This window comes from Papio anubis, chromosome 7, assembly GCF_008728515.1.
Source record: "Papio anubis isolate 15944 chromosome 7, Panubis1.0, whole genome shotgun sequence".
Taxonomy (NCBI): domain Eukaryota; kingdom Metazoa; phylum Chordata; class Mammalia; order Primates; family Cercopithecidae; genus Papio; species Papio anubis.
In genome coordinates, this window is record NC_044982.1 from 28,762,346 (window position 1) to 28,780,414 (window position 18,069).

The window sequence follows — 18,069 nt, forward strand, 5'->3', positions numbered from 1 at the left end:
GAGGTGATGTGAACACATGATTAGGTAGGAGAACTACACTCTCCACCTCCCGCACCCGCCCTTCCACTTGTCCCCCATTTCTCTCCTCCATACCCTTTTATCAGCCCTTTTCCATTTTCTCCCCAAAGCTGAGAATGGGCTGAAAAGCTGGGCTGGGGGAGCCATTCCACTCACTCCTTCTCCAAAGAACAGGGCGGGGGGCTGAGGATCAGGAGCAGGTCACCCCACCGCCTCCTCTGGGGCTGCCCCACCTGCTCCAGGCCTGTGCCAGGTGGACCCAGAGTCACAGGCCCGTCTCCCCTCTCCCTGCTCCCCTCCCTGCCAGAGCCCAGTGCTAATCTGATTTATGATGTCTGCACAGAAGAAATGACACTAGAGAAGCCGTTTAAATCATCCTGTCACTGCTGCTCTCCCTGACGAGGCAGTCTTCTTATCTCTAGTCCCTTTTTTATTAAAGCTAAAAGCCTCTTCCCAGCTAAGGAACAGCTGCTGAATAAAGCCAGACCTGGACCCACAGAGGGTCTGTTGACAGGTTTCCAGGGGACAAAGAGATGCTCAACCCAGAAAGCTGACACCCCAGGACACAAGCTGCCCTAGGCAACCCTCTTGGCCTCAGCTGGACCCCATGGTCATTAACAAACCTAACCTGGTCAGAGGGGAGAGGAGCTGGGGCCCACGGGTGGGGAACACAGGATTGGGATCTTAAAAATGCTCCTCTGTCCCCCAGCCTGCAAAGTCCTACCTGACCAGGCCCTGCCTCCTGCCTGGTCTTATCTCACACCACACTGACATTCCAGCCACATTCATTCTTTCTCTTCCCCAACGATCCCTGTGCTTTCTGGCCTCAGGGCCTTTGCACATGCTATTCCTGCTGCCAGGAACATTCCTGCCATCTCCCCTTCACTTGACTTACCCCCTCTCTTCCTTCCCATCCCAGGTCAGCATCACCTCTCTGAGGAAGCCCTCCCTGATGTCCCAGGCAAGATGAGGTTCTCTCGCCATACGTTCTCAAAGGCCTTTTCTTTCAGGGCACTAGCACACTATTTGTGTGATTATTTGATTAATGACCACCTATCCCACTATCATAAACTCCCAAGATAGCAGGCACTTGCTCTGCTTTGTTAAACAGCTTTATTGAGGTATAATTTATGGACCACAGACTGGCTCTATTATGTATCCACTTGCTTATAACAGTGGCAAACACGTGACTATGACTCTGCGTTCAACGTGAGACCCTCATCTCTGTTTTCCTAAGATGCTGTTGTTCCTGCCTCGATGCTTATTCTAACCCCATTAATGTCCTCTGAATCCCAATCAATTATAATTTGCCCATTGCATCATTCTTGATGACCCTACTTTAGTAACAACCAGCTGACATCCTTATTAGCCCCCCAAAGGTAGGGACAATTATGATCTTCATTTTGCAGATGAGAAACTGATTCATCAAGGTTTAACTTACTCATGGCTAGAGAAAGGTCAAGCCAAGATTCACACCAGCTGACCCCGCAGCCTTCTAGTAACTGCTATTCTACGCTGGCTTGCACCCACTGCTGCACTTTTCAGTTGAGCTTTGTGACCTTAACCAGTTGCTTATGCCCTCGGCTTCAGTCACATGGAAATAATAATAGTCCCACTAGCCAGGGTCACTGTGAAGGTAAATGAGAATGCCACGGTGCCGTGCCCTGGTGACTCTCATAAGTGACCCTGTGCTTGTCGTTACTGATTTCTCATAACACCCCTGGAAGGTGAGCAGACTAGCTTCCATTGTATGTTTTTAAGAGGTGAAGACGTGTAAGACACTGTGCCCGCTACCACGCCAGCCCTCCAGCTCCTGCCATTTTCCTGGGGTGAAATAGACTCCCCAGTACTCAGTGTCTGTCGGCATCAGGAGCAGGACTTTGCCCCAGGTCAAGTTCTCAGACTCAGGCTGACATGCCAGATGCCCCAGGGCCACCACTGTCTGCTTCCTTGGAGAGGGGCCCCCGGCCAGGGCTGGTCCTGGGTGGGCCAGCAAGTCTCAATGCCACCAAGAATCTCTTCTGTGGGGCTCTTCGGAGCTTCGTGGAGCCATGCTCTGAAAGGCTGTATCTGCCAAACCAATTGCATTTATTAAGTAATCATTCATTTTTATTTGTCAAGGACGCAAATAAGGTCCAATCAGGGCTCCTGATCAGCCCAAGATAAGCAGCACAGCCAGACTGAGCTGACAGAATCCCAGCCAAAAAAGGAGAGAAACGACATTTCATTTAGTCTGGGCAGACCTGTCATGGGGAGATGTATGATCTCCCTTAAGCTTTCTGAAATATTGCTAATCGCTCTGGGCCCCCTATGAACTATACTAAAACATGGCCCCTAGCGGTCTGGGGGCTCAGGATGGGGAGCCCTTGCCCCTGAAAAGTGAGCTGCTGCTGGTGGGGTTGGGGAGGTTGGGGGCCACCAACTACTGCTCATATCCACATGAGAAGAGTCACCAGAGTGGCCCACTCCATCTCAACATCTCCAATCCACCTGCCTCCAGCTCATTGTGTCTTGCCATTTGGGGCTGTTCCTAATGTTGGTTTTAACCAGATTTCACCAGCATAGACAGAGACCAGAGGGGGAGTCCCTGCGAATGGCATGGTTCTGTCACTGGGCATGGGAGACATGGGGATAAGGCACCTCTCTTCTCAGTCTGGTTCCAAGTTCCCTTAGCAACTACATGGGACTAACCCCACCTGCTCTACTTGCTCACAGAGCAACCTTAAGATTCAACGTCAAAATAGGATCACGTATGAGAAAGCACTTTACACACTATAAGACAACACACCAAAGTTTGTTTTTCATGCAGTAGTTTATCATTTTTAACTTAGAAAAAATACATACCCACTATCACTCTCAAAGCCTAATTTTCAAAGTTTAAAGTACAGCTCATATAAATACAGAATGTGTGCCAGGCACAGTGGCCCACACCTATAATCCCAGCACTTTGGGAGGCTCAGGAGGGATGATTGCTTGAAGACAGGAGTTTCAGACCAGCCTGGGCAACAGAGCAAGACCTCATCTCTACATAAAATTAAAAATTCAGCCAGGTGTGGTGGAACATGCATATGGTTCTATCTACTAGGGAGGCTAAGGCAGAAGGATCACTTTAGCCCAGGAGTTCGACACTGCAGTGAGCTATGATGGCACCACTGTACTCCAACCTGGGAGATAGAGCGAGACCCTGTCTCTAAATACATAAATAAAAAATAAAACTAAATAAATACAGAATGAACATGTGTCAAAGATTTTTTTAACTCATTAATAAGGGGGCAAGTCCACATAGCCAAAGTAAGACTAAGCAAAAAGAACAAATCTGGAGGCATCACATTACCCAACTTCAAACTATACTTCAGAGCTATAGTTAGCAAAACAGCATGGTACTGGTATAAAATAAGGACACAGACCAATGGAACAGAATAGAGAACCAAGAAATAAAGCCAAATTCTTACAGCCAACTGATCTTCAACAAAGCAAAAAAAACAAAGTGGGAAAAGGACACCCTATTCAACAAATGGTGCTGGGATAATTGGCTAGCCACATGTAGAAGAATGAAATTGGATTCTCACTTCTCACCTTATAAAAAATCAACTCAAAATGGATCAAAGACTTAAATCTAAGACCTGAAACCATAAAAAATCTAGAAGATAACGTCAGAAAAACTCTTCTAGATATTGGCTTAAGCAAAGATTTCATGACCAAGAACCCAAAAACAAATGCAACAAAAACAAAGATAAGTAGACAGGACTTAATTAAACTAAAAAGCTTCTGCACAGCAAAAGAAATAATCAGCAGGGTAAACAGACAATCCACAGAGTGGAAAGAATCCATAGAGTGGGAGAAAATATTCACAGCTATGCATCGAACAAAAGATTAATATCCAGAATCTACAAGGAACTCAAACAAATCAGCAAGAAAAGAACAAACAATCCCATCAAAAAGTGGGCTAAGGACATGAATAGACAATTCTCAAAAGAAGATATACAAATGGCCAACAAACATATGAAAAAAATGCTCAACATCACTAATGATCAGGGAAATGCAAATCAAAACCACAATGCAATACCACCTTACTCCTGCAAGAATGGCCATAATCAAAAAATCAAAAATAATAGATGTTGGCATGGATGTGGTGAAAAGGGAACACTTTTACACTGCTGGTGGGAATGTAAACTAGCACAACAACTATGGGAAACAGTGTGGAGATTCCTTAAAGAACGAAACGTTGAACTACCATTTGATCCAGCAATTCCACTAGTGGGTGTCTATCCAGAGGAAAAGAAATCATTATATGAAAAAGACACTTACACACGCATGTTTATAGCAGCACAATTCACAATTGCAAAAATATGGAACCAGCCTAAATGCCCATCAACAGGTAGATAAAGAAAACATGGTGTATATACACCATGGAATACCACTCAGCCACAAAAAGGAATGAAATCATGGCATTTGCAGCAACGTAGATGGAACTGGAGACCATTATTCTAAGTGAAGTAACTCAGGACTGGAAAAACAAATATCGTATGTTTCCACTTGTAAGTGGGAGCTAATCTATGAGGACACAAAGGCATAAGAATGATACAGTGAACTTTGGGGACTTGGGGAGACGGGTGGGAGGAAGGTGAGGGATAAAAGACTACACATTGGGGCCTGGTGCGGTGGCTCATGCCTGTAATCCCAGCATTTTGGGAGGCCGAGGAGAATTGTTTGAACCAAGGAGACAGAGGTTGCAGTGAGCCAATATCACACCATTGCACTCCAGCCTGGGCAACAAGAGTGAAACTCCGTCTCAAAAATAAATAAGTAAGGGGGCAAGTAAGATGGTAGGGCTGGTTCAAAGAGAATTTTGAAAGTAGGTGTTTATGGGCATTTAAACAGGAATAAGAGACTAAGGTTTCTGGATTAGCTAAAAAACAGGTTACTGTTCTACAAGGCATTAAAAAACAGTTGTAACCTTTGGGTGGGGTTATCTTTTATACTAGACAGAAATTATTTGCATCTCTACTGGATAAGATCTTCAAGTTGATGTAGGACCAGTCTGTGCCTTTAAATAATTGTCAATAGCAAAGTCAAACAAATGTACATTTCCCTAGATATTAAAAAAAGTCCTCTAGGGAGCTGGTTGAACAATGCCCAAGACTGCCACACCACACTCTCCTGGCCTCGTTTCTAAGTGTTGGATAACATCTCTCAGAGTTGTGTTAGTCTTTCTAGGAACTGAGTTTCCGAGAAGAGAGAAGCCAGCCCCCTTCTACTCAGAGGCATTGAGGAGAAACCTAAGGCCATTACTGGGCACACGACCCTCTCTCCCTTCTATAATACATTATGTGTCTTGCTTAAGAACAGATCATTGTGTCCCTAACACTGCCCCATGCCCTGTGAACGGTGGCATGTGCATAATGACAGGACGCACCATCTTTTTAGAATGGTGCATGATAGACACACCTGACAGTAATAACTTAAGCAGACACTTATGGCAGACACAACTGTCTTGACTTCAGAAATATGGGTTGCTAGGTGCAGGTTGCTGAGGTCAGGGTACTAAGTGAATGTACTATCTAAACGGCATGCTTTTTACAAGTGGTGGTGGTTTTCCTGTCCAGCCTGCCACCACTGAACTGTCTTGTAAGTTCCCCCAAATAAACCATTTGTTTAAATCTATGTTCCATTCACTATCTCTTCTATGGCCTCTTGAACCCGGTGCCATCCCTACTGAAGTTGACAGAGGTCCAGTATGACAAATAATGATGGCTAACACACTATACCAGGCACCATGCCAGGCACTTCACACTAACGGATTCAGCACTCGCTGCCATCCTCTGCAGTCAACAGGTGAAGGAATCAGGACACAAAATAGAAAGTTGGGTGACTTGGTTGGCAGTTAGTCTAAACCTAGGAGCACTGGCTCCAGAGAACAGGCCTCGATCGCCCCGTTATCCTGCCTCTCCACTCACAGGGAAGCTCTTCCTGGACACAGAGACTGCACCACAGACGTCTGAACACCACCCCACTCCAACCCCAGAAGCTGCCAAAATGTTTCATTTGGAAAAAAAAGAGTCTCAGTGGGAAATCCAAGACTGTCAGCTAACCAAAACCACACTGTTAACTAAAGCTACAGTACAGTGCCATTTAGGAAAAAAAAAAGTCAATGAGAAATCTTTTAATTGTTCCACATAAAAAGAATGTGCCATTGACGATAAGTGATTTCAGTTATTATGCAATGCCTTTATTCTCTAACAGCAGGGAGGGGGAAAAACCAGGAATCTATAAAAAGACTGAGTAAAGAATTAATTTAGTAAATAATATTTAAATCAATGAGTTATTTTTGGACTTTTCTCAAAACTTGAATTGGCTAAAAGTACTTTATTTATTCTATAATTACATGGATTAATTTATTCCCACCCTCAAGAGAGAATCTATTTATGTTCCTGGGGGGGCGTCTTAAAAGAAAGGCCAAGATCCCTGAAGGAAACAGGGGGTTGGTGTTACAGGATATTGATAATCACATGAGTAGCCTGATATTAACTATAAGGAGGTTAATCATTCAAACTCTGTCTGCCTTTCTTCCAGTCTCTGCCCAGGCTTTCTGAGGTACGACAGCATGAAAGACTAGACCAGACCTAGAGCTTTTTTTAAAAAAAAATACAGGGCCTCACTCTGTAGCCCAGGCTCAAGTGCAGTGGCACCATCAGGGCTCACTGCAGCCTCAAACACCTGGGTTCAAATGATCCTCCCACCTCACCCTCCAGAATAACCAGGATTACATGCATGTGCCACCACGCCCAGTTAATTTATTTTTTTGTAGAGACACGGTCTCACTATGTTGCTCAGGATGGGATGGTCTCAAACTCCTGGTTTCAACTGATCCTCCCACTTCAGCCCTGTCCAAAGCACTGGGATTACAGGTATGAGCTACTGGTGCTGGCCCTAGAGCATTTTACCACAATCTCCACCCTATCCCCAGGAACCACCTTTGGGATTTGTAAGCCTCAGATTAAAAACAGCTTCCCAGCATGGAGCCCAAACTTGTCCATGGGTGGGGCAATCTTGCACTCACAAACGTGAGGTGTAGTCTCTGAACGCAAAGGTGCTGGGAACCTCTTCGACCACACATGGTGTCGGGAGAGATAGTGAGGAAGAAAGAAAAGGGGCTTTGTGAGGCTGAGGCAGTCAGATGGCTTGAGCCCAGGAGTTGGAGACCAGCCTGGGAAACATGGTGAAGCCCCGTTTCTATAAGAAATACAAAAATTACCTAGGCATGGTGGCATGCACCTGTAGTCCCAGCTGCTCCAGAGGCTGGGATGGGAAGATCACCTGAGCCTGGGGAGATTCAGGCTGCAGTGAGCTGAGATCATGTCACTGCACCCTAGCCTGGGTGAGAGTGAAAACCTATATCAGAAAATAAATAAATAAAAAGAAGAGGCGCTGAGTAAAATCACAGGAAACTGGGAAGTTACTCTAATTTTGGAGCTCCTAGGCACCTAGTGAAAGCTTCTCTAGGTTAGGATTGAAAAGGAACATCACAGAGAGCCATGGCATGGGGTATTTAATGAGTCTCTCTGGCCAGAGAGCCTCCTCAAGTCTCTGGCCAGAGACACTCATTAAAGTTACCCAGATACCAGCGCAGGTGGGAGGGGTCCTAGGGCCTTTGGCTATGGGAAGACACAGAGAACGGGAGGAAAAGCAGAGACATCTGGCATCTCTGGCCTTGGACAACAACTCCGTCCAAAGAAATATTTTCCTATCTTTCCACCTTACCGGGGTCAACATGAAAAATGGGGAAAGGGTTTCTTCACTATGTGTTTCCCCCATCTTTTGGCACATCATGTACTGCCAGCACCACAGGACACCACAAAATTCCAAGGGGTAGAATTCAGCATAATTCAACACGTGATGAGCACATATGCTGGGCCCGGCACCATGCCAAGCGCTCTGTTTCAGTCATCAAACGATCCAGTGGGTTACTCGCTTGTATCCCACTTTACGAAAGGAAACTGAGGCTTCAAAAGGGTGAGTAGCTTCACCAAGGTGGCACAGCTTATAAGTAGCAGAGCCAACACCTGCATCCAGGAAGCCCAACTCCACAGCAACACAGTTACCCACTCCCGACACCTTTGCTGTTGAGGAAATAAATGTCCAGGAACTCATCTCATGCACCTGGACCCCTCTAATATCCCCGAGCTCTTTTAAATATTTGGTCCAAGACGCTATGAAGGGATGGACGATGGAAGAAGGTGTTTTCTTTTGGTAATTTTGGTAGAAGGTCTTCATGCCTCTGCAGCTGTTCTGTGTTGGTCTGGGCATCTTCTACCAGAGAGCCAGGCAGGCCCAGCAGGGGAAAAATGACACTGAGCCAAAATGCAAATGTCCTATTCAACTGGAGGTGGTGAAAGGGGAAAGGTAGAAACTTCGGCATGGCTTTTACAGTGGGGGCGAGGGGAGGGGGGTCCACCATAGGCTTAATGGATGACTATTACCCAGCTCCAAGTCTTTGTACTCAGAAAATAGAGGTAAGCGGGCAGGAAGCGGAGCGAAGAGGATTCTCAAAGATTCTATGGAGGAAGACACGTCTCTGTGAATCATGACCTCATGAATAAGTAACAGTCGCATTATTTTTACAAAACTTCAGTTTGCAAAGTTCACACAATGACCCTACGCAGTAAGTGATGTTATCTCTCCAACTGCATAGATGAGAAAACTCACACTCAGAGGATGTCACTTACCCAAAAGGCACCGGCCAATACACAATCTCAGGAGCCCTAACTCTGAAACCCTATGCTCTTCCCACCCAGCACCCAAGCTCTGTGAAGCCTCACCCAGCCCCACCCTCTCCCACGCTCTGCTCACACCTCTATTATAGCAAGTGCACTCAGTGCTTGCACATGGTAGCTGCTCAATAAAACATTTGCTAAAAGCAAAAGTGAGACCCTTTCACTGCTCCTGCAATGACACGGGATGGAATTGCTTACTAGAAGAAGCATAGCAACGGCTTCTGGCTAAGCATGGCAAGTGGAACCCAGGCCACTGACTCCACTCCTTCACGAACCCCACAAAAGTGACTCTAAAAGTAGGAAAGAAGGCAAAGACCCCACCACAACAAGAAAAGAGTAGAGAGGCAACAACAGAAGGCAAAGTGAGATAAGCAAAATTGTGTTTGCTGCAGGGAGCTACTGAGAAGTGACTCGGCAGGCTAGAAAACATGGACCCCTAAGCCGGCAATAGGAGAGCTTTATAATTATTACTGCTGAGCCTCAAGCAGGCTCAGAAACTGAGGGACCCTGGCACCTCTGAAAATGAGATTTGGGGGTTCTGAAAAAGAAAGATTAATTGAAAGACTTTAAAAGTACCAGCTAAAGCCCCAGATCCCCACCCAACCCTGACAGAAGATGGAGACTGACGCTCTGGGAACAGACGGGTTCTGGAGGCTGCACCACACACCAGAAGCACCACCCTGAGGACGGCAGACTGAACCTAAGTCCACATAATGACCACTGAGGAGCTCTGGCACTCTCACCCGCTGAATCCCATGTCTCTGGGACAGCCAGGCTGGTGTCCCTTCTAAAACCCCATCCCAATCTTCACAGACAGCAGTGTCTGCCCACCAGACCTCCAGTCATCCGTCCCTGCTGCCCCTACACTCCCGTCTCTGTCACCTCTCTCTTGGCTAATTTCACAAAAATTAAATTGAGCCTCAGCCTCGGCAGGATCTTAAACACACACTCACTGAAATCCAATTAACCTTCGATAAAGGTCCGGCAATCAATAGTGGTTCTGTGGCTCGGGGAGGCGCCATCTAGCCCGGGAAAGCGGACTCCTGCACGACCTTTACTTTTAATGAGATCAATGACAGTCATTGTCGCCAGCTCTTAAAGTGACTGGCAAATATGATCACCAGGTCAGGCCCTTGGTAATATCTGCTTCTGGGCTCACAGACACAAACAAACAAGGGCCCCTGCAGGCTGCTGGCTCCCGAGGCCTGTGCTTGCTGGCAGGTGGGCACCCCTGGGCAGGGCTGTCTCGGGCCTGGAGGTACAGATCAGCAGGGTGAGCGCAGATGGCACTCCTGGCAAGGCCTGGGCCCCTGGCTTCATGTCTGAGTATGCGGAGTCCTGAACTTCAGTGAGTGTCTGAACCGCCTGGACAGTTTGTTGAAATGTAGATTCTTGCAAACTTCTACAATCCTTTCCACCCCAGATTTGGATTAGTGAGTTTGGAGTAGGGTCCAGGAATCTGCATTGTTAAATAAGCTCCCCTGGTGATTTATTTTTTTCCCCTACAGTGATTCTAAAAGAGATTGTTGGTGAACAAGTCTTAGCTCTCACCAAGCTGAAGAATTAATGTTCCTGGTTAGAGCCTAGCTAGTCCAACACCTTCGATAAGCATACTGAGGACCAGAGAGCGGATGTGATTTGCCTAAGGTTATACAGCAAGGTACTGGCAGGACAGAGATTGAACCTACCCGTCTTGCCTGCTAAACCGGTGTTTCCCTATCCAAGTCTATTGGGCCAAGTGGGACTGGGATGCTGTAGAGTGAGGAAGCCTCTTCAAAGCGGAGTGAGGCTGACACAACAAGTGGTTGGAGATGATCTGGATCCACCCCCACCCAAGAGGGGTCCGTTCTACAGCCACCTTCCAGGATAGACATCTGCTTATAGCAGCTAAGATGCCACTAGTCACACTACACCCCAGGATTTAGAGTAAGACTTCTGCCCCCTGTCACTCCTATCTAGCCCTGTACCTCCCTCCCCAAGGAATGCTCACAGCCAGGCCGCCCTCAGGAGGGAGTTACTCCAGGGCTGGCTCACTGAGTACCACAGTCCTAGGGAGACTTTAGAACCTCAGGAGTCTATCTGAAACTTTCAGGATTGTGGAATGTTTACACACACACACACACACACACACACACACACACACACACACGCTCCCCCGTAGTCTTCTACAAGGCCGTGGCTTTGATGTTGGTTGATAAGAGGCATGATAGATTAATTTATTCAGAGTAAGGCCTGTCCCTAATCTACTCCCAACACCATTGATGGTAAGTGACAGTACTTAGAGCACCGTAGTGGCCCATAGCCCACTGTGGGGGTTTCTGCGGAAGTAAGTATTTAATAACGTCATCTCAGACTGCCAAAGAGCTACCAAGTCATGCAAAGCCTAAAAGCCAGGGACTGGGGATTAAGAAATTAACATAGCGTGGCATTACAAGGATAGACCAATGAAACAAAGTAGATTCCAGAAGAGCCCCACATTGATGACGAAGACGTCAGATCCCAAAACTGCATGATTCCATTTATGTGAAGTTCAATAATGGGTGCAGGTCATCTGTGGTGGCAGAACTCAGAGGAGCATTAGCTCTGGGAGGGTACTGACTGGAAGGGACATGAGGGAGCTTGCCAGGGGGCTAGAAATGACTTGTAACTTTATCTGAACAGTCATTACATATTATATCCAGATGGAAACTTACTGAGGTATACAATTAAAATTTGCGACCTCAGGTAAGTTATCTTCCCTCTCTGAGTCTCTGATTCTTCATCTGCAAATCTGAGACAATCAGACCTCCCTCGTAAGTTGATAATGCAGACAGCTCCTGGCACATAGAGCCAGGCAGTCAGTAAACACTAATGGTTAAAAAAAAACGTTGGGGAGGTAGAAGAGAAAAAAACAGCCCAACGACAACAACATTCATCTCAGTATCAGTTTGGGGTACTTACTTAGCACACGCCAGGCACTATGCAAAGCACTGTTTGTGCATTAACTCACACCGTCCTCACAAAATCACTTACTTACAGATAGGTATGATAAAACAGAAAAATGTTTATATGAAGTGATCCTTGATGTAAGCAAGAGAGAGAGGTGTTTCATTCAGACACTGCCTTGGTGCTGGGCAATGCTTCTCAGTCGGCGCTCCAGCTCCTCTGAGTAGTTAGTTACCAAGTGGCTCCAGGTTCCAGCAGCCCAAGGTATTGGGTTGGTGCAAAAATAATTGCAGTTTTGGAATGGCCCGAAATAAAAAACAAAACACACAATTACCTTTGCAACAACCTATAGATCCCTGGCAGGGAAATGGAGAAGGTAGAGGGGCAAGGAGTTTGGAGTCATGCAGATCTGAGTTCAAACCCTGGTTCTACCCCTGCTAGCTGTGTGATATGGGGCAAGTTGTTTAACCTCTCTGAGCATTTGCTTTCTCATCTGTAAATGGGGTTAATAACATGCTGCATAGGAGATCTGTAATGAGTAGAGATTATGTGCGTCATATGCCTGGCACATATTAATTGCTTATAATTATTATTAGTTATTATTTTTCCCCAAATAACTCTGATATCAGCTTGCCCCATTCTGCATGTCCACAAGAAAACAACCGATACTCTCGCCCAGGTCTGCCTGGTAAGGGCCAATCTAGGGTGTGAGGCTGGTTTATTCACCCGTTCACTGATGAAAGGATGTCTACCAAGGATCTGCTCTGCACAGACCACTGGCTTTGTCTACAAGGTATCAAAAGGGCGGGGAGGCAGGAGCAGATGAGACCAAGCCTCAGAGGGCACGCCCTGCCCAGCTCCTACTGCCCAGCTCCAGCCTAGCTGCCCCCTCCAGCCAGGCACCGCGCTCAGCCATAAGCAAACAACCACACTAGAGCGCACCTTTCTGTGTTTGCATTTGTTTTGAAAATCAGCATTGCCTCTGATTAAATGGCATTACAGCTCTGGGCTCACTGGCTCCAAAGAGATTAATGGACTTGAGGGTGCTGCTGGAATGAAAATGCCTCCACAGCTGATAGTAAGTAAATGCCAGGAACCTGGCAGGGGTGAGGCCTCTGGGATATTTCCTGATCAGCAGGCGACAGACCCTATTTCCCTTTAAGGCCATTCAGGAAAAGCCAGAGGTGGCCTCCCATCCCATCCAATCCCTTCACCACTGGAACCAAAGACTGTATTCTGCTTGAACGCCTCCCATGTACCAGCCTAGAAGCCACCAGTGAAGGCAGCAGAGTCAGAAGCCCCTACTTGTGTTACTGGCCAAGTGACCTCAGGGAAGACACTTGCTCTCTCTCAGAACTTTTCACCCCATCTGTAAAATAGAAGGAGGAATTATTTTTCTCGTCCCTTTCCCTCCAAGCAGCAGAACTCTTCCAGAAAAGCCCAATAGGAAGCTCAGGCATTAGCGAAGCTGCCCTGGGGAAAGCAGGGTGCTATCTGTTTCGGTGTAGCCTGCCTATACCCCACACACCCACCAAGGCCCTCGAATGGGTTATTGAAGCACTGTTCCCTAAGTCAGGGGACAACAGCTTTCCTAGAAGGCCTGAGCCAGCCACAGCGAACGTTTCGGCCAAGCTCCTGGCAGCAGCTCTGTGCACTTTGATGTGGCCCCTCCTTTGTGGCCTAACAGGAAGAGTGAAATCAGGGAGACCCGGGTTTCAATCCCACCTCTACTAAGCCGTGTGACCTTCTCTCTCTGAGTCTCTGATTCTTTGTCTGCAAAATAGAGACAATGAGACCACCCTCGTAAGTTTATTATGGAGAAAAGGGCCTGACACAGGGAGTTAGGCATGCAATAAACGCTAATGGTAAAAGGAGAAAGAAAGAGCAGAGCCCGAAGATAACATAAGGAAATCAACAAGCACCACCCAGCTACTCTTCTGGAACGCTAGCCACACGCTAGGCACTGTGCTCAGCGCTGTTTGTACCCTAACTCACATAGTCTTCACGACCCCTGGACATGGGGAGTAGAATAGAGAAGAGCACTCACAGCCAGGTGTGGTGGCTCACACCTGTAATCCCAGCACTTTGGGAGACCGAGGCAGGCAGATCACCTGAGGTCAGGAGTTCGAGACCAGCCTGACCAACTAAAGAGACCAACCTGTCTCTACTAAAAATACAAAATTAGCCAGGCATGGTGGCACATGCCTATAATCCCAGCTACTTGGGAGGCTGAGGCAGGAGAATCACTTGAACCCAGGAGGCGGAGGCTGCGGTGAGCTGAGATTGTGCCATTGCACTCCAGCCTGGGCAACAAGAGCAAAACTCCATCTCAGGAAAAAAAAAAAAAAAAAAGGTAAAAAAGCATTCACCTTCACTGGGTGTGGGCCCCTTCCTTCCTTCCTTCCTTCTTTCCTTTCCTTTCCTTTTTCCTTTCCTTTCTCCTTTCCTTTCCTTTCCTTTCTTCCTTCCTTCCTTCCCTCCCTCCTTCCCTCCCTCCCTCCCTCCCTCCTTCCTTCCTTCCACCCCAGAGCGCAGAACATGTTGCTGCACTCTTCAAAACCCTGAAGTAACTCCACAGTGCCTCGAGGTCACACCCTAGACCATTACCTTATCTCCCCACACACCCCAAGGAACCCTGCCCCAGCCCTGCCAAACTTCACCCATTCCCTTCCCCTTCTTGCAAAGCCACTACCTGGAAAATTCCTACTCATCCTGCTGGGGACACCAACCTGTGGCAGGCCTCAGTGCCTCTTCCTCACTCTCCCTGGGGTTCTGCTCACACCCTCTCGCTGCCTGAGATACAGTAGGAAGGATTTAGATGTGTATCTGATTCTAATGCTAAGCTCTGGGGACTGGGTCTGGTCCTCCTGTGAGCCCCTATACCTAGCATACAGCAGACACTCTTAAAACGATCAATGTTGAGCCTGGCCACATGGCTCACACCTGTAATGCCAGCATTTTGTGAGGCCAAAGTGGGAGGACTGCTGGAGCCCAGGAGTTCCCGATTACAGTGAGCTATGATTTGTGCAGTCTGGGCATGCCAGTCTGGGCAACAGAGCAAGGTCCCGTTTCCAAAAACATAAAAATGAAATTATGAATGTTGTTGAAAAAGTACAACTCCACCCATTCCTGTGGGAGCCTGTGGCAACCAAGAAGCAGAAACTGGGGGACAGGTCCTACCCACTGGCCAGTATTCCCTGGGACAAGGGGGATGGAAGGGGGGACACACAAAGCCCACCTCTTTTTTCCTGCTTTAGGAGGCTGATGCAGTTGGCTGCTGCTGTTCCCTTTTTGCCTGATCCCTTGAGATCTGGGAAGTGGGAAGGAGAGGGGAGGACAGGAAGAGGGAAGAGACAACGGACAGGCCCCACAGAGCCAGAAGGATTAAGTCCCACTGATTTTGCATCATTGTTCTCTGTGGCCGCTTAGCTTTGTGGGCCTCAGATGGTGCAAACGAAAAGCAGGTAATGGCAGAAGGGGCTCCGCATGCCCCTGCAGGCTGCCATGTGCACAGGGTTGGCCTAAATGACCTGAAAGAATCTTTCTTGCTCAAAGTTTATAATTCTCCAGACAATGGGCCCCATTAAAGACAGGGGGGCCAGACTCTGAGGCCTCACCTGGACACACAGGCACTTCCTGGGCAGCCTCGACCAAGCCCACGTTCCCTGGCACAGCAGCCCTGAGCTCTTGACCTCACCTCATTGACGTCGATCTTGTTCCTCTCCATGTAGTCTCTGTCATTGACCTGCCCGCCGTCCACAAACTCCATCAGGAGGACCCGCTCCGTGGACAGGTCCCAGTGGATTCGGGGGACCTGGGATAGGAAGGGACAGGTCAGATGGTCTGGGGAGGCTGGGAGTCGGGCAAGGACGACAATGTGGCACAGCAAGCCAGACAGCAACAGAGGCTCCTCCCAGAGCAAGGGAGAAGAGGCCCAGGAGGGACCTCAGTGTTGACAGTGGGGATGGGACAGTCAGGCCAAGAGGGAGGCCAGCTACTCCACCTCTGCTCAGCAGGCCTCCACCCACTCCTTTAGAAACCGGCTTTGCCGACTCTCCTCAGTGCCTTCTAACACTGTTAAGAGCCAAAACTAAAATTGGGACTTGGGAGGAAAATGTTGGAACGTGGAACGCCTCATACCTGGGCATTGCTATTAAGGATATTTCCTCTCCCCATCCCACCACCAGGCCCACTTCGGGCTCCTCCCTCTGCCTCCAATATTTCACCTGGGTAATGGGTGCATTGTGTGTATTAAGCAAATGACTGAATTTTGACCAGATGATAAATTTTGTTTCTCATGCCTGTTTCCTGTAGGAAAACATGTTTCCTGGGGCAGACAACGTTGGATATTAACCCAACATCTATTCCCAATCCTGCTCTTCCCTAGGGATGAAAAAAACAAAATACTGGGGCTAGGTGGGGTGGCTCACACCCGTAATTCCAGCACTTTGGGAGGCCGGGGCAGGTGGATTGCTTGAGCTCAGAAGTTCAAGGCCAGCCTGGGCAACATGGCGAAACCCCGTCTCTACAATAAATACAAAAATTAGCCAGGCATAGTGGTGCGTGTCTGTGATCCCAGCTTGGGAGGCTGAGGTGGGAGGATCACTGTCAAAGTCACAGTGAGCTGTGACCTTATATATCACACCACTGCACTCCAGCCTGGGCAGCACAGCAAGATCCTGTCTGAAAACAAACAAACAAACAAATTAAAAAACCTACTTTCCTTGCCTGCTTTATAGTAGGTATGGACATGTGATACAGTTCTGACTTATGAACATAAACGGAAACCTGCTAGGGAATTCTGGGAAGGTTTTTATTTCCTTGATTAAAAAAAAGGGGGGGTATTTGCATAGTGCTACTCTTCTTCCATTTCTCTTCCTGCCTTGAAAGTGAACGTGAATGTGATTGTTGGTGCTATAGCAGCCATCTTGCAACAACGAGGAAAAATAAAAAAAATTATAAAGAACTGAGATGCCAGCTCTGATACTGTCAAACCACCAAAACCATGTATCAGTAGGCAACCACTGCAAACCTTCTTGCTATGTGAAGACAACGAATTCTTTTGTTCAAGGCATTCTAAATGAGGCTTTCAGTTGCCTACAGACAAATGCATTACTAACATACACTCTCCAACCCTCTCTGACTCTCACAACACTCAAAAGCCAAAAAGAGAACAGATTTCTCCAGGAGCGGGCAAAAGATTGGAATGCAACCAGACTGCCATGTGAGCAAGGGACAGCTACCAGTACCCCCACAGCCAGGAGGGAGGAGTTACTGGGCTTCCAGCATGCCAAGTCTCCCCCAGATTGTGAGGAGTTTATTTCCTCTTACAAATAAAGAAACATGGGCAGCTTTTTCAAACGTTTTGGAGAGTAAGATTTTCCTTTACCCTGACCACCCAAATTCATCTAGCAATAACATAGTGGCCCTCAAGTCACCAGTCCTTAATTCTTAATCTTTAATTCCTGTTCTTAATTCTGCTAATACTGTTGTGTCTTAGACTAGCCACTTAACTCCTTTACATCCCAGTCTTCCTCGCTGGAAAGCAGAATTGTTTCTGCCCTAGCTCAGTAAGGAGCTCTGAGGATAAATGGAGGCTGTACATACAAGTGAAATGCTCTAGTTGGAACAAAGTTTCCAAAAGAAAGCAAGGTGTTATTTTGGTTTGCTGCCTGCCTGCGGTTTCTGCCATTTGAAAATCTGGGCCAATAGAGAAATCTGTAAAACTGTTACTTTGAACTTAAAATTCAGACTTGCTTGGCATTTTTCAAAGTTTCTTTTTAAAAAAGTGAGTGCATGTTTGTTATTGTTGCTTTGTTGGTTTTTTTTAGAGACAGGGTCTCATTCTGTCACCCAGGCTGGAATGCTGTGGCATCATCATAGCTCACTGCAGCGACGAACTCCTGGACTCAAGAGATCCTCCTGCCTCAGCCTCCCAAAGTGCTGGGATTACAGGCGTGAGCCACCATGCCCTGCCTGTTGTTTTTGTTCATGGCTTCCAAATGAATGAGACATAGTTTCGGGTTAAATTCTTCCCTTGGGTTTGTTTGGAAACCTATGTTTGACAGTGGGCCCCTAAGGCTCTGGAGACAAGAGGTCAAATCTCTAGCCAGGCCCATCAGAGGCAGCTTAAAAAACAGTGAGGGGCTGGACGTGGTGGCTCACGCCTGTAATCCCAGCACTTTGGGAGGCCGAGGAGGGCAGATCACTGAGGCTGAGGAAGGAGAATCGCTTGAACCTGGGAGACGGAGGTTGCAGTGGGTGAAGAGTACGCCACTGTACTCTGGCCACGGTGACAGAGGGAGTAAGACTCCATCTTTAAAACAAACAAACAAACAAACAAAACCACTAG

At 47.4% G+C, this 18,069-nt stretch overlaps 1 protein-coding gene across 5 annotated transcripts in view; it reads right to left on the reverse strand.

Annotated features, from left to right (window-relative positions):
- Positions 1-18,069, reverse strand: part of ADCK1 (aarF domain containing kinase 1) — a 129,983-nt gene that overhangs the window by 9,759 nt on the left and 102,155 nt on the right. For 4 of the 5 annotated variants that reach the window (XM_009212045.3, XM_009212046.4, XM_021941445.2 and 1 more), the window contains one exon: positions 15,415-15,531. The exons of the other annotated variant lie outside the window; for it this stretch is intronic. In XM_009212045.3, the coding sequence (XP_009210309.1) occupies positions 15,415-15,531 (117 nt within the window). The remainder of the gene's footprint in view (positions 1-15,414; positions 15,532-18,069) is intronic. 5 annotated transcript variants of the gene reach the window in all.